General features: G+C 40.4%; 1 protein-coding gene across 1 annotated transcript in view; it reads right to left on the bottom strand.

Annotated features, from left to right (window-relative positions):
- Positions 1-3,219: 3,219 nt before the first annotated feature.
- blmh (bleomycin hydrolase) overlaps positions 3,220-17,074 on the bottom strand; it is a 29,600-nt gene continuing 15,745 nt past the window's right edge. The window contains exons 7-12 of the mRNA XM_008426040.2: positions 10,195-10,350; positions 9,937-10,095; positions 9,744-9,811; positions 8,278-8,395; positions 7,948-8,014; positions 3,220-3,518 (exon numbers count right to left, since the gene is read on the bottom strand). Of these exons, the coding sequence (XP_008424262.1) occupies positions 3,370-3,518; positions 7,948-8,014; positions 8,278-8,395; positions 9,744-9,811; positions 9,937-10,095; positions 10,195-10,350 (717 nt within the window). The 3' untranslated portion in view covers positions 3,220-3,369. The remainder of the gene's footprint in view (positions 3,519-7,947; positions 8,015-8,277; positions 8,396-9,743; positions 9,812-9,936; positions 10,096-10,194; positions 10,351-17,074) is intronic.

Raw genomic sequence — 17,074 nt, 5'->3', positions numbered from 1 at the left:
GGCTTACAGCAGGCCGTATTCTGCTCGGTCGGGCTTACGACGCAAACACACATTCTAAAGCATGCGTGTGCGCCTTCTCGTGCATACACACACACACACACACCCACACACACTCCCACACAGAGCTTTAAAACAAGATCCTTGCCCCTAATCCAGGACGGCTTGACACATATTTACAAATATACACAAAAGGTGTAGCGAAAAACATCAGTATGAACATAACAGAGGTAATTAAAGCAGAAAAATGTGAGATGCGATGTAAACTGCAGAAATCTTTTTGAACTCAGAGACAGTCTGTGCGCTGGTCAAAGTAACCCATTTCCAACCACCTGCAACCCTCAGAGCCAAGTGGCTTCCTGCCAGGTACAATAGTACAGTGGAATCAACTTAGCCTTCATTTTCTGTGTGTGTGTGTGTGTGCGCGTGTGTGTGTGAATTAGAAGCAGAGAGAAGGGGTAGAGGGAACACCATTAGGGGCTGAAACAGAAAACACAGCAACTGTGAGGGTGACACTTAAATCACCATGCCCTCTTTGTGCTGTAGCTGCGCTCGGGTGTTGACCGTCATTCCAATCAGCATCAGCCGACGCACTAGGTTAATCCTCGTCACTGCAGACACACACAAACAACAAAGAGGAGGCAGCAGAGAAAAAGAGAAATTGGCAGACAGCTACGAGGCCTGTTGTGTAGCGACTGGTCCTGTATGGTTCAGTGATGGGCTAATTCTTCTTGTCAGACACAAATAGCTGCTACTTTGAAACCATCATAAGACTCGTTTTTGACGTCAGAACCCGTAAGCCCGGTTGCATGGGTTCGTAAGTTCACAGCGGGGCTTTGTTCTGCGCCCTGCACCTATAAATGTAACAGCCGCCAGTCCCTTTGGACTGCATTCACAAGAGAAAACCCCATGAAACACCAGTTTTATAAATTGCAAACATGCGTATAGTTGAAGTTAAAGGAGATGACAAGGTTTAGTGGATCTTAAAAGTGTAGACGTTCCGGTGGGTCAATTTTCCAGGCCTTTGTGACGTACAAACTAAAAGTCATGAAATAATTTCAGAAGGTTTTCCATCTTTACTGGTTAAAAACTGGTTAAAAGTGTAGAAACTAGAGATGTGCCAATCCTGCCGATTCCGATCACCCATGAGGGCCGATCACCGATACCGATCACATAATTATTATTTTTTTAATCATATGCACCACCAGTTACATTATGTGGAAAAAGGAACCATGAATTCACCTTAATTTAGACAAAAACTTGTTTTTAATAACTTTTTCCAAGAACAAAACTAAACAGGCATTGTGCAAATTGTACTGCTATCAGTAATACTATCTTTAACAGACTGATAACATACGAAAGCTCTGAAGAGGCTAAATAATAACAAGAGTCAAAATAAAACCTCTCAACATTGCCAACAAATTCAAGTATAAAACTTAACATTCAAAGGTAAATACAGGATTCATTACAATAAACAATCCTGAGTTACTGAATGAAAACTTCCTGATAGCATGGCGGCTAGCTGATTACTGCTAGTTCTGAGTGGCTGTTTCTGACTGAGCAGAGTAATTATGCAGAGCAGGGAGGAGATCGATTATTTTTTTTTAGAGATTATCTGTCTCATGTTAGGAMAGCGAAAGTTTTAATACATATGTAAAATGTATTTTTTAGGTTAGATGCTGCAGCTTTAAGCAGAGGTTCGGTGTGAGAGTCACTACCAGGTGGAGCAGAAGCGGCCCCGTCTGTGAAATATTTCTACCTGTAGCGCGTAGCAGCGGTTCAACAGCGAGAGCAGAACCAGCGTCTTACATCGCAGCTCGAAGACTTAAATAATTTGATTTGTTTAGATTTCTGACCGTCGTGCTAATCCGGGTGAGTGTTTGTAGCTGTGCGCTGCTTTACCTGCCATCTGATCCTCCATATGTCTTTTTTACTGCAGTGAGCCTCGATGTAGCCAAACTCCGTCAAGTATGACATTATTTTTATGCCATATTAGCTTCGTTGTGTTGATGCATTTTAACCTGCTTCACCCCACGTGCTTTAATTTTGCGCCATAACAGGCAAACTAACCCCATTCACTCAGTGAGATATAGTTCCACACGACATCGCTTAGGATTTGTTCCTGCGCGTTTGCGCAGAGTGAAGGAAAGGGACGAGCTGCACAGGCAGGCTGAGAAATGAGATGCAGGTGATCGGTTTGTGTGATCGGCGATCACCGATCATACACTTTTTCACGGAAATCGGCCGATTATGATCGGCGGCCGATCGATCGGCACACCTCTAGTAGAAACTAAAGTTGCAAAATTGTTTCATGAGCGTGCACACACACACACACACAAAAAAACTTTACTTTATGTATATTTTCTTCTACATACCTAAAATAATTATGATACATCTGATTAATTATGCATTTTACCTGTCCTTTTAGGGTATTTGTTTACTGGCATCTTTTAGCCAAAGCCATAGTTGTCAGAGAGGAAACAAAGGATCAAATGGATCTCGATACACAAGTATACTTGTAGATTAAGCATCCTTGCAGATACTTAATCTACAAGTACTTGTAGATTAAAGCTGTAAAAGATTTACATGCTTCAATTGTTTTATGTCAAATGTTTTAACAGAGGTAGCTAAATTACAGTTAAAAAGGAAGGAAACTTCAAAACAAATGTTTTTCACTCTCCAGTGTTTTGAACAGGCTCTAGGGAAGCCGCCTTACCACAAGTGGGTCCCTGGGTTCACAGTCAGGTTGGGACTTTTCTGTGTGGAGCTTGTATGTTTTCCTATCGCACGCAGGAGTTCCCCCCTGGTAATTAGGCAGTTCAAAACCTGGATGCTTGGCTAACTGGAGGTCCCATTTTCCCCATTGCATGGATGTTTAACTGCATTACGATGAGATTAACAACAGCCATTAGAGATGTTTTCAGCTTTTAGCCAGAAAAGCTTAATAGAGGTGTCCCTCACTCCATTTCCTATAGTAAGCCAAATCTGAATTCCTGATTGTAATGAATGAACCACGTATAGCACGCAAACAGCCATACCTTATTGGCCTACACCACAAGAAGTAGTTGGTAATTAAATGGCTTAAATCTAATGCCATAACATTCCTGATCTTTGATATACAGAGCACAGAACACAAGCTCAATTCACCAAGATGAAAAGCAAACAGTGCAGACTTCATGTGTATGTTAATTTACTTGCGATGCAGACAAAAGACACTGGTAGTCAAGTAAAAAAAGAAAAGTTTTTATTTTTCCTATAAGAACAAGCTCTTTTGGATGGGGAGGTGACTGTGAGGGAAGTATTGGAGGTAAAAGCGGCTGAGGAAAAGGGCGGAGTCAATTAGGGCTGGGGCTAAAACCTGGATTTCTGGATTTATGCTAATGATCCCATTGGGTCCCACGCAGGAAGTACAACAGCCTCCTGTTGCATCACTTCCAGCACATCAGGAGGGAGGAACCTCTTGTCCACAACCACTTCGTAGACGTACTCCGAGAACCAATCGTCCGTCATGATGAGATAACCTGCAGAGAACGGGACAAACTGCTCAGACTCGAAAAAAAGCAACAGCTAACTTTAAAAATAAAAGACAAAAATTAACAAATTGAAGTCAAACTCATGTTGAACAATTACATTGTGCGTAGCAATAATAACAGATTTTTCCTACTCTCATTTTAGAACGTTCCTAAAACCTGAAGAATGGAAAGGAAGCCTAAATATCTTATTGGAGAGAGTAAGACTTTCTGCTTATGCTTTCTCCGCCTTCTGTACCAAAATATGTGCACATGTTCTCTTATATAAAACTATCAAGACGGGGTCCATGATAAACTGCTCTAACAGTCCTGTTTAAACAGGTAGTAGGTGCTGAAGTCTAAACAAAGGGCAGATTCATTATTTTAGAGATCAAACACATTAAATGACTCTTGGTCAAACAAACTTGCAACCAGCAGATTTAGCGGAATATTTTTTCTGGTTACGTTATGATCTTTTCTCCTTGCATGGACAACTTTACCCATTATTTCTTTCATGAGCTTTTCATTAGAGCACAGCTCAGTTAGCATGGGTAAGCAGTTATCATGGGAAAGTTATGCAACATTTCTCAGTCCTGTGCAGACAGATTCATCTTTCTCCTCAAAGAAAGGGAACCAATTTTACACTTTTCCTTAAAAAAAACAAAAAAAAAACAAGCAACGTTACATTAACCATTTCTCACTTTCCTTTCTTTAAATACATGTAGAGGAGGTAAAGAAAAAGTCAATTAAGGGTGACAGTTTTTGGTCTTTGTTCGCTAATGTCAATAGGCTTTAAATGCTCTTCGTTGCTAAGCTATTGTTTCAGCAGACGTCCTCATAACACGGCCTTCTACGTTGTCCTCGGCATTCCTGGTATCAACTTTTCACAACCACCGTGAAAAACAAAATGTTTGCCCGGTTCCTCCAACGTCACCGTTCAGCATGATTTCAAAATTTGTCTGCATTTGAATGTGGAAAGCAACTCAGCAACAGCTAAAATCCTGTTAAAAACTGAATTCAGCTTGCTTTTCCTCTCTTCAAAACATGCTCAGAGTTGAGAAAACACTCCCACTGTCAAGTACACTTATCAAGGACGTCAGGGTAACTGCAAGAACGTGCCACAGTTCAAAACAATGTATCAAGATGGCATGTGTTGCGTATTCACGTTCTTCCAAGCACGCATGTCTTCGTATGGCACGTTACCCAATTCCCACTGTGGTATTCCTGTGAGCTGGTGTGATGTTCCTGGAACGCACATGTTGGGTGGCATGGTGTGTGTGGAAATGTTGGGTGTTATTTGCCTTTAGGCTGACAGAGCAAAGGACAGATTGATGTAGTAGGAGCTGGGAGAGTGTAAAACAGCTGTCTTGCATTTCACATAAAAAAGCAAGTTGCAGCAAAAGACTTTGCATGCGTTTTAGAAGAACAATGACAATACTTAGGGTCTGGGTAGCAGCCCACTGCATTCATCTGTCTAACTCAACAGGGCACAGCACTGAAGGGAGCCGCCCTCATCTGAGGCACTTTGGCTTTTCGTACTTCTGCATTTGCTTTATTCTTCAGCCAAAGAGAAGACACTGGGGTACCAGACAGTGGACACAAATATATATATTCCAGCTCGCTCTGTGACCTTCAGCATTTTTACCTCTGTCAGGTCAGGGTCAGGTGTGGACTTGGACTGTAGGGAGACTAACGAGCAGGATGATTTTTATATTGACATAAAAAGTGATAACTCATAATACTTGGAATATTTTAGCCAATATCTACTGCATTCCACAAAGTTCTTTATATTTAACTTATTGTCTGGACTATAAATTAATTAAATGGCCCATACAATATAGAAAAACCTCCAGCTCCCTCACTGGATCAGTGTGCGAGGTAATGCACTGGGAACGAGCTCAAATTTCAGATGCTCCAACCCAATACCCAAAGGAAGCACGAGACCTGCTACCAACAGCAAGGAGATAAACAGGTTCTGCACAAATAGGTCATGGGTGAAAGGCAACTTTGGGGAAATTAGAAGGAATTGCACAGCATGAGGAACGAGGTGCTAAGACATTGTAGCTTTGATGACGACAGTAAAACATAATTGTGAAAACAAATGACACTTCCTAACCTACTTCAAAAGGAAATGAAAGCGGGACTCTAAGTGAGGTGCAGGGACAGATAACTGGGTGGGAATAACTGTGATGGATTGGAAACATACTTAAAAGCTAATAAAGCCTCTTATTCAAAGTCCTTCCACACAAATTAACATATTATTCTTGAGTTTGCCTGACAACAGAGTAGAACTGGGGGGAAATTAAGCCATCATCTTTATCTGCCAGAATAATTCCAGGTTCAGATACAAGATATGCTAAATGTTTGGGACTCGGGCTTGTCCAAATGTTCCTTTAAAAGTATAACATAAAACCCACAGTAGTGTAGCCAGATATTTGCTTAAAATGGTATAAAAATGAGATGTGGAGAGAGCGGCGCAATTATAGTGTCTGACAGTTTAAAGGTGAAAGAACAGAGAGTTAAATCTCTCCTGTGTCCTCTTTGGCATTTGGTTTTTACAAGCACTATTATCTCCATAACTGTTCCCTCTTGACCCTCTACCACAAAAACTTTGATTTCTTCCCCTGCCACTGTTCCCAAATTCTCACCAGCTCTACATGCTTTGTTTTTACTTCAGGCGCAGCCTCTTCTACTTATTTTTCAACCTCTCGTTTACCTTTTACTCGAGAAAGCCTATCTTTCATACGAATTCCACTTCTCAAAGTTTAGTTCTTGACAACTTTATGAATTTAGCTGCAGATGGGTTAGAGTTGGGGGGATGTTCATCCCCCGTCTGCTGGTGTTTATGGAATAAGATCTGCATGAAATAAATCTGATTTGACTGAGGGGGATTTTACATATTTTCCTAATACTCTCTAAGGTTTGTGGGCTCAAGCAAATATTGTGAGTACAGTTGTGTGCCTAAATGCACACAACTGTGTGTGTTTGGCACCCTGAACTTCCACGGGCTTGTTGAGGCCAGAGATCGAGATAAGCGGCAGAGAGAGTTGAAGAAACCTCAGGAGTATCTGCTGTTCTTGTAAAACCAACTACAAAATATTTGATTAATTTTCATAATTCTGATATTTCATAGATTTAATATTACAAGTAGAAAGATTCAAAACCTTTTTTTTTTGGCGTACAAAAAATTGCCTTAACATTTAAAAGACAGAAGCCTATAATTATAATCCAGCCTTGAAATAAAGCTTGAGATCACCGTTTGCTTTGACTTAAGGATTAACGCAATAGGTGTACTCTGCCACCAGACCGAGACAAACTGACTTGAAGAAAAAACACACATTTAAAAAAAAAAAAAGTCAGACCGACTGCCAGTGCAAGGCGATACAGGCGATTACATATGTATATAGAAAAATCAACACACGGGAGGATCTAAGGAGCAAAGGCGCACTGGGAACAAAGGAAAAAGGAAGAAACTAAACCAATACATGAACAGATCTAAAATTTATGAACATACCTTAAAAGCACAATAAGTTTTGAACTCAAAGAGCTTTCTCTCTCTCTTTTTAATGAACCACATCACCTTTAATTTTGCAAACCTTAGTTGAACTTGTAGCAAACCAAAATCCTCCATGAGGCTTAAGGAGCTTGTCGAGTATTTATATTTAAAAACATAACGCCATAAAGTGCATCTGGCATCTCACGCCAGACTCCATTAGGACTGTTCACCTTCCTGTTCCAAGATCCCTCTGCCACCTTTATTTCTGTATCAACTGGCTCTGCTTAAGGATGACCAGTGACATCCTCTTCTGGATGGTGGCTACACTACTGAAAGGAGGTCAAGGCGGACGTTATTAGTTAATCCAATGGAACTACTTGTAATCTGATAAACTGTGTTTGACATTTAATCATTTAAGTCAATAATTTAGACAGATACATTTAAAGCTTTGTTAATTTCTCGTTACACTTTTGCTTCGGAAGGTCTTTTGCACTAATTTTGCGGTGGTAGAAAAGAAATCTCAACATCACAATTGAGTTTGAGGTGTGCTCTAGGTATATGAATTGTGGTCTCAAATTCATATCTGAGAGCAGAGATATTTAGATGTCCTGTTTCCAAAGCAAATTAAATCTTCCAGATATAGCATAATGCATGTGCCTCTTGTAAAGTGCAGTGGTTCTTTTACAAAATAAATCCCACTAAACGTATTTGTAGGGTCGTTTGTCACTGCCGAAAGTAGATAAAATGCATCGTAACAGAAACTGCTCCTTCTAATCCTGTTTTTAATTAAATACATATGAACAGGAGCATTGTGAGTCAACATCAGACCGGACGACTTTAATGGAAAATGTGCCAAGTTTAGGGGAAAGCAGGAGGTTCAGTTTGAAGCACTCAACCTTCAGCATCACACATTTCTGAGGATCAATCAAGAGTTTTGGTTCTTACCTTTGTTTCCACGGTCATCGCCCCAGGAGTTTTCCACCCGCCATTTTTCGTAACCTTCTTTCCCACCCTGACAGAGAGAGAGGACAGGAGACAGACAAGGGGGGAGATGAGAGTGAGAACTGGAGACATGAGGGAAGAGAGTGACCAGACAGCTGGGGTTGCTTACAATGGAGGAAATTGACAGAATTATGAAAAACTGCAGCAGATTAAAGTTGAGTAAACAAACAGTAAAACCCTGGGAAATTCTGAATGTGTGTATTCCATGTGGTTAGTCAGTGCTGTGCGTATGAGTTTGTCACATTCCTGGCCTGTAGGTTTGTGGAAGTGTACCTTGTCTGTAACAGCAGTGAGGATCATGGCGTGCGTCATGAGGGAGTCGCCATATATCAGTCGCTCTGCCTTGGAAAGGTTCTTTACAGACACTCCAAACACAAGCTCGTGGTTGAACCTGCAGAGGAATCAAGAGTGTTTCCAGTTTGAACTCAGGTGGCAACTTCCCTTATGCACTAAAAGCATCTTTTCATAAGACCATCTTAAAAGTAATCCTTTAAATATATTTTAGAAGGATTAAGAAGAAAGCCAAAAGCACAAGTCTGGGATTTTAGAATAGCTAGCTCATCACTGTTTCTCCTCATCTTGAGAATGACTGAAGAAATTAGGCTACGTTGGGCGTCATGTTGAAACAGATCCGTCTGAGTGATGATACCAGACATTCGGCACCATGCAGGTCTAGTTCAGCGGGAAAAGTTAAGCCTGGCGCCAGCAACTCACACAGATCAGCCACATTTCCTCTGCGGATGGATCGACACCTGATACAGTCTTACAAAAGCATTCATACCATTTTTGTCACCTTGAAACCACAAACTTGAATATATTTATTTAAATTGTATGTTCCAACGTCGAACTGTCAAGTGAACCAGTTGCCTGTAATTTAATCCTATTATGTGATGTGAAATCAACTTTGTTTTGAGCTTCATATCATGTTAAAATGTTCTTCCCCCATCAAAAACATACCTGGAGTGTTGCTTTAATTCTTTCATGCATGTCGAGAAATCCTTTAATCTTCAGTGGCAGCCATTTGGGGTTCCTAAACGCTTGCTCTCACAAAGCACCGCCTATTTCCACAAAACTCCTCGGAGCTGCAGTCTCCAGCTGAGTTAAACCCTAACAGGACAGGAAAACTAACAGTGCTGGACTCCACAAATCTGGCTTTTATGGAAAAGTGGCAAGAAGAAAACTACTGATGAAAGACAGCCATAAGAAGTCCCTTTTGCTATTATCAGATGAAACTAAAAGGCAGGGGCAGATAAGGTAGTCAAAGTTGATTGGAAGGAAATATGAGGAAATATTAAAAACAAAACTGGTGATTTTAAATCGTAATTAATTTTAACATCCATTTATATTACCTCCCAATTCAAAAATGTTCATTAATTTGTGCTGATCAATCACATAAATTCAATATACGCTACACTAAGGTTGGTTATTGTGCTATGAAAATGAGAAAAAATGTTAAAGCGGTATGTATACTTTTGCAAGACTATTAGAGTTTTGTTCCATTTACATGAACAAGAAGAGGAAATTGGGTTGGAACCCAAAAGTGAATGAAAGGGATTCTGTTTGGTGGAGACATTACCCTTAATAGCCAGGTTCTCATATTTGAAAACAAAGCTATCTCCTGCTGTCTTCTAGTTCTGCGTAGAGTGTTTTTAGAGTGTTTTTATCACAACTGAAGGGAAATTTAGAACAGTCTAAAACCTCATCCATTCTTGAGAGAAACTTGGATTAAATTTACTCACACATTCATGTCATTAATGCCCAGTTTGCTGTGGAAATGTTTCCCGACGTCACATCCAAACCACACGGCCTGAGAGAAGTGGAAAGACAAACAGACATTAAAAAAAAAAAATAGAAGAAGGTATTTTTCAATTTCCAGAATCCATAGTTTACAAATATTTGTGGCAACAGTCATGTCCAGTTGTTCCCACGGACCTCTCCTTCCTTGATGGAGTCCGCTGCGGCGTTCTTCAGCAGCTGGATGGGTTGGTTGTTATACAGAGTCTTGCGACCTCCAACCATGTTCCCGAGGAACTCTACGCTGTACAGCTTCCCGTAAGGATTCTGCGGTCGGGGGTCATTTACAAGGCAGACCTGAGCACGGGGAGGAACCGCACAAGTTTTGAGACCGAACAGCTTCGCTTTGCAAGTATGCAACTCATGTTTGTGTGGTCTGTCTGATGTGGTGAGTACTTTGTCCTGAATGTTGTAAAGAGGTTTGACGTGTTCCCTGTAGAACTGCTGGGGCGTGAGTGGTCCCATGCGGTGGAAGTTCTTGTCCTTGTCCCTGTACTCCCAGCAGATGGTGTCAGGTGGGCTGCCTAGACAAACACTGGCCACACGAAACACCTGCAAAGACAGCAGGAACATGAACCCTCCATCAGAAACTGTTCTAAAAACCTTTCAAGCTGGTTATCCCACATTATGAGATGTTGCTGGTGCAGAAATAGCTGTAAAATGTAAAAAAAAAAAAAAAGTGGTAATCTTAAATGGGTTGGGAAGTTATGTAAAACAGACTTTTTTGAGCTTAAAATCATGTTGCGTTTTTCTCTAATCAAAAACATACCTAGAGTGATGCCTTGATTCATTTATGGATGGCAGGAGCTTCTTAAATAGACAGAGGCTGAATTTTAAGGCGTCAAATTGCAAAGTCAAATTTCTTTTAAGTTATGTTTGATATATACAACAATTGTACATCTAAAGGCAAAAATAGTTACTTGATTGTGCTATAAACTGGCACCTTGTGCCTGGAAAATACATAATACCGCCCCATTTAAACATTTATAGTTCGTTTTTTATAATTTTTTTTATTGCCTAAAGTGGTCAAGTTCGTTTCTCAGTCAAAATCTTTGGCCCAGCAATCACCATCCTGGCATTACTTGCGCCTTTTCATTTTTCTCCACATTCTACATTTTTCCCCTCGCCTCAATCTAGTCACTCCTCACACACCCTCGTTGCTTCATACGTGTCTTCCTGCGGTGCAGAAGTTCAGTCCGAGTTCCTGTGGGCTAAATCGAGCTGTTTGGACTGGGTCGTCTGTCAATCTGGCCCTTCCAGCCTCTGATAGAGTTATCTTTGGAATTTCCCCCTTTTTGCTATTCCACCTCTGCAATCTTCTGCTCGCCTCTCCCAGAACCTTGCACGATTGTTGCATTGAAATACAATAAAAAAATAAGAAAAACTAAGATGAAGTGGACTGAGTTTGTGTTGTTGGGAAAATAAGTTCAGCGATTTTAATACTACAATGTATGTTCTAATTGTGTAAGTTAAGCAAACGTTTTCCAAAATTCCTAGTCAAGTATTTGGGAAATTTAGCCCCGGCTTAGTCAAACAAACACTTGCCTCTTTCAGCACTGCAAAGCGTGAAGTCACAAAAAGAACAGACACAAACCAAAATACACAGATGTACTGAGTCAACAAAGGCCTCTGAACTTCCTTGATCTCAGTTCAAAAATTTTGTTTAAACTGTCTTATGGGCGAGATTAAAGCCAAAGTGTCCATCTTCCCGTCTGTCCCTCGACCTCTGCCTCAATTCTTGCTTTGGTTTTCATTACCGGTATTTTCTTCTGGTAATGTTGAACTTTCTCATGATAGTTGCGCATAGAGCTCTGTAACCATCAGCATAGCAAAAGCATTCATACCCATACATATTTTTAACATTTTGCCAGTTTACAACACAGGTTATATAGGCTACATTGCTTTTTAATCAGGAACACTAAAGGAAGATGTTGCTTTTATTCAGTCCACTCAAGCCAGTTCTTTGCTGAATACTTTGGCTGAAATTACATCTGTAGGTTGTGTGGAGTTTTGTCTCTTGTCAGCTTTGGACATTCTTTTCTACAAAAAAAAAAAACAAAACTCTGAATTTAAGGTCGAAGAAGGTTTGAGGTGAGAGTAAGAACATAATCAAACGTAATGTAGTGTCAAGGGAGTGTGAGCACTTTACTGCAGGTCAGCCTTGTGAACACACATCACACCAGGTAAGGTAAATAGAGGGGGTGTGAGGCTGGGCCGACAGAAAGAGGATAAACAGCCATGGTGACATGTGAGCAGGACCAATATTGGAACACCTGTTGCATCACTGACAGATGTAAATGAGTGACAAAAAAACCCCAGAAGGGGTAGAAACAGAGATGCTGAAAAAAACCAACAAATTGTTCCATTAACCTATTGATTTGTTTTCATCATGGCTACCCATGCTGATGTTGGCTAAAAGTAAATGATCCAAGATGTCCAAAAGTATGGATGAAGAAATCAAGATGGTTGGCACTCCATTAATTCAAACTACATTATTAATCAAACGCACATTCATTCAAATCTTAATCTTAAAATCTGAGCAGAGAACAGTTCAACAGTATCCACTTATTTTGTGGGGATCTGTTATTGCGCAGCCCCCTTTGTTGTAACTCAGTATCTGAATGAAAATCCACCCCAGGTCTGTCACAGTTAGTTTGCATGTCAAGCTGTAAACAGTGACCGACCGACTGCACGACACTGACGCCAACTGTGGCCAAAGTCTGATAAGATCTGTTTCCAGTGTTTACTGGATGGCTGACACCCATCTTACATATTTAGATGTTGTGTGTGACCAAAACAAACAGGTCATCTGATGTTAGGAGTGAAACTACCCATATAGCAGACAAGAAATGACTGACACTATACAGAACACCACATGCGCACACATGGAAATAAAAAAAACAAAACAAAAAAAAACTGTAATAACATAAAAAAAGAAATTTATTTTTATAGCGTCTGTATAATATGGCACAGAATGATTTTTAGAAACCCCAAGCTTTAACCTGGAAGTGTTTTGCTGCCTAAAAGTTTTGGTTTATGGAAAGCAGACACCATGATACATCTGGTCAAAGAACCTGAGTCACTTGGCACCTTTCACACATGGACGTCAAGTTGATTCAAAGTCAATTCAAATTCAAAAAGTACTTTATTGATCCCAAGGGGAAATTAAAGGTGCGCTGAGACAGAATGGATTTCTGGGCTTTAGTCATTAATGCTTCAGGGTTTCTGCAAATATCAATGGGGTAAATTTGAGACTTTTTGAGAGCCGAGTTAAACTTGGTCAAGTTAACTTAGGCTAACTTGACCAATTAACAACTTCACATAATTTGACAAGAACAATTGTATTTCATTTCCCCAAACAAAATACCACTTTCAGGAGAAGAACTTAAATGGTGAGTTCTGCTGCTCTGTAGTTTTGTTTTACCATAAAATACCCAAGTTCTTAAGCTGGAACTCCAACCAGCATAACAAATGATTACCACAGGAGCACCTCAACAAATTAAGGTAAATAAAAAACAGAAGTAAAGAATTAACGTGCACATTTACAAAATGATTAAACTTTAATTTTAGCCTTTTATGGCAAAGCTGGATGAAGTTTAGACTTTTTAAAATCCAAAAAGATTAAATTAATACTTTTAAATATTTAAGACTCTGCAGAAATCCTGAAAGTTTAGTCAGAAATGTCAAGTATTTTCAATTCGGAAGATCTGTTACCCAAAGCAAATCATCCAGTGGTCTGAGGAAGATCGCTAGGTGATGTACCTTGGGGCGTCCACACTGCTGCAGGCAGTTTAACACCAAATAACGAAGAGGCCGGTGGTGTCTTTCGGATACAGACTTTGTGGTGTGTGCCATTAGTCTCATCTGATCAACAAACATGATTTCAGTTGTGTTTAGTAAACTAATTTTTGGCTGTTTGTGATGGTGGCTCGGTTAGTGCCCACAAGATGTCACTCTCTACTGCAGCTCTCAGTAAAAATGTCTTGCCACAATGAGCCTTGCAACATTTTTTTTAACCCAATTTACTGCCGTAAAGCTATGTAGTGACAAGATAAATCTGAGTCCTCCTCCAGAGAACTGGCCAAGGGTAATGGGGATCTGCATCACATCATATCTTTTTCCCCAAGAAAACACAAAATCACGGATAAACTACAAGCTCCTAGAAAGTCTAAGTAACTTTAAAAAGCAAGAATGAAAAAAAAGTGAAGTTAGATGTATTCTATGGGACTTGTTACTGGTACCAATTAACTGCACTACTTGCAAATTTAAGAGCAATTGGATGATTCTTCTGTGATAAAACCAATTTATAAATTTACATATTTCTTCATTGGGGTGATAATAATAAATGTAGCCTGAAAATACAAATAAAGATTAGAGTTTAACTGTTCCCCCCAAGAATATTAAAAATTAAGGGAAAAGTACTGTCGTGCAATAAATGAAAATAATTCTGCACAGCAGAACAATTTGAGCAATCTTTAATAAAGAACAAACAAAAGAAAACCTATTAAATATGTCGCACTCTGAAAAGTTATAGAATAAAAAAACAGAAGTAATTTGTTGTTGTACATATGGTGGCCAGCAAACTTTAGGGTTAAAATGCATTCTCACCAAACTGAATGTCAAAATGAGGTAAACGGTGCTCTTAATTGCTCCTCAGAAATAAATGTATAACCATTGTCTAGAAGCTGGACTTGTGAGTATAAGCAAATGACACCATGCAAACAGTTTGGATAAAATTGAAAGAGGTTTTGATTAAACTTCCATGTTTTGTAAACATTCAACACATGTGGTCATTGTTAAATCCCAGCAATTGTGTGGAGAAAGTCGAAAGAAGAAGAAAAAAAATAAGAAAGACAAGCGGACGACTCAGGCTGCGGATATTCCTGCAACCTGAAACACAGACACACATGCAGCAACCCACCCACATCGAACAACAAATGATGGGGGCCCGCATGCACGGGGCCTCCGAGGAACAGAGGGTAACTGCTCTGTCAGCTGATGACCGACTCATAAATTAGACTTGTCTCAGGAATCACACTCTGCATGTTCAGAGCCAAGAGCAGAGCTGCACATGGTGCGTCTGATTCCATGACGCAATGGAGCACCGGGAGGCTCCAATCACGGCGTGAGGGATAACATCTGTGTATTTCTTTACGTGTGCGAACTACAGCATATATGTCGTTTCCTGTGATTTGTTTTTTATCCCCCCATTTAAGTGTGTACGTTGACTCTTTGTAATGTATCGAAGTTGGACTCGTGATGAGTCAATCAGTCATCTGAGCCCGAACAACACAGATACCAGAAGTGAAGTCATAATTCAAACCAGGAGTCTTACGCCACACGGTTCTGAAATTAATGTCATGAGCTTCGTCTGATTGAACATCCCCAACCGGCTGTTACGATAAGAGCAGGTTCTTGACACACTTTTATATTCATTAAAGTCAAGTGAGCGGCAAGTCTGGTGAGTGAAAGCAGAGACGCTGACCCCTATCGGCTGTCACTGCGGTGTGTACGGGGCCGACGTGATGAAGACCAGGGCACAATCCCAGCTGCCACATAGGCCAGTTGGACAGCATCACTTCCACGCACATGAAAGTAGGTCTGACAAGACGCTTTGATCCTGACTGAAGCACATGTGAGCAAACTGAGGTAAAACTAGTTCCCCCAACGTACAGGGAAAAAATTAAGGCCAAGAGATTCAAGAGCACAAGCAGAGCAGGTGGTGAGCACAGATTAGGACTTGAGGGCAGGAATTTCACAAACTGTAAGAATCATGAGGTAGTTTGTTAACCTAATTAACAATTCACTGACAGATGTGTTTTAGTAAGAGGCAGAAATCTCTTCAAGATTACGTTCTGAGATGCAGAGGTTTGTAGCCTCCAAGAAGTTCAACAGTATTTCCAGTTGATTACAACTGACTGAGGTAATACGAAGCTAAAATTTACCACAACAGCCTAAATCCTTGTAGGTTCTTTTGCTTTTCCAAGTCCATCGCTAGCCTTCTTAGACTACTACTTTACCTGTGACATCACGTGGACTACATCTCTTACAAAACACAAACAATTGAGTTAATCTGAAAACAATCAAAAGGGAAAATTTAAAATAGAAAAATCCATGAGTTGTATGATTAATAAAAACTGCAGTTGCTCTTAATCAAAAAGATAAATTACACTTTTAATTTAAAGATTTGCACATTAAAATTTGAATTCAAACACTTCTTTGACTTTTTACAATATAATAATAACAACAGAGAGCAATATTTCCTAATATCATGCCGCTCTAGACAAATGTATTCTCGTCATCCCAACTTGGCGTTGGCTTGAATACTACTTTGCAAGTTGGCCTGGAGCGACATCCGTGCGTAGTTTGGCTCCGTTTACGCCTATCGTTCTTACAACAGAGTGAATCGTTCGTCGGCAACAGCCGTGACTGAGTTGTGTTTCGCATAACAAAACGTTTGCAGGTGGACAAACACAAAAACAATCCTCCATCACCTTCCACAAAACGGCGGTACAGGGTAGCAGCAGGTAACCTAACTGTTGCATAACATACGTATCCGATACGTGTGTCTGTGTGTGTGGCGATGAGAGGACATCCATGAAGGCGCAGGTAAACGCAAACAACTGTTTAAACAAGCAACCAGTCAGCAGCACAATACAACCTAACAGCTGACAACAAAGAGTGTTTAACCAGGCCTCCGCACTGCGATGGGAGATTGATTGACTGGCCTCCCACACACACACAGGCACACAGGAAGAGCGAATTAGGCGTTAAACCCACACAACGTACACGCTGAGGGGCACCTGACACGTGTTACGCTTGTGCCACATGTGTTTGTTTACACACATGAAGAGGGCTGACTGTTGCACTAGGCTTTGGTGTGCAGCAACAGATCACTGACTGTTCCATAAACAAGATCACTATCGTCCATGGTTACTGCTTCAGACATGACGTGTGCGCAGTAGACACAAACTGCACAAGAAAAAACGAGCTGATGAGCTGCTGCCGTTTAGCAAATACTGATGAAAATAAATTAATTAGGGGCATGCCATAGCAATGCATAAGGAGAGCAGTACTGAAGTCAGTACTGCCTCCATGCATTGCATGGCAGGCACCTATTGTTCTACACCCAATAGAACGTCTATTTTTTTTTTATATATATATCTTTATTTTTCTTCCATTACCGTTAATGCGGCTCGTACCGCTGCGTGCCCACCCACAAAAGTGGTATCAAATCGTGCGGCTCGATGCCGAGAAGGGAGCTATTATTTTTATT

Source organism: Poecilia reticulata, linkage group LG13 (genome assembly GCF_000633615.1).
Source record: "Poecilia reticulata strain Guanapo linkage group LG13, Guppy_female_1.0+MT, whole genome shotgun sequence".
Classification (NCBI taxonomy): domain Eukaryota; kingdom Metazoa; phylum Chordata; class Actinopteri; order Cyprinodontiformes; family Poeciliidae; genus Poecilia; species Poecilia reticulata.
This window is presented reverse-complemented; position numbering and strand designations above follow the sequence as displayed.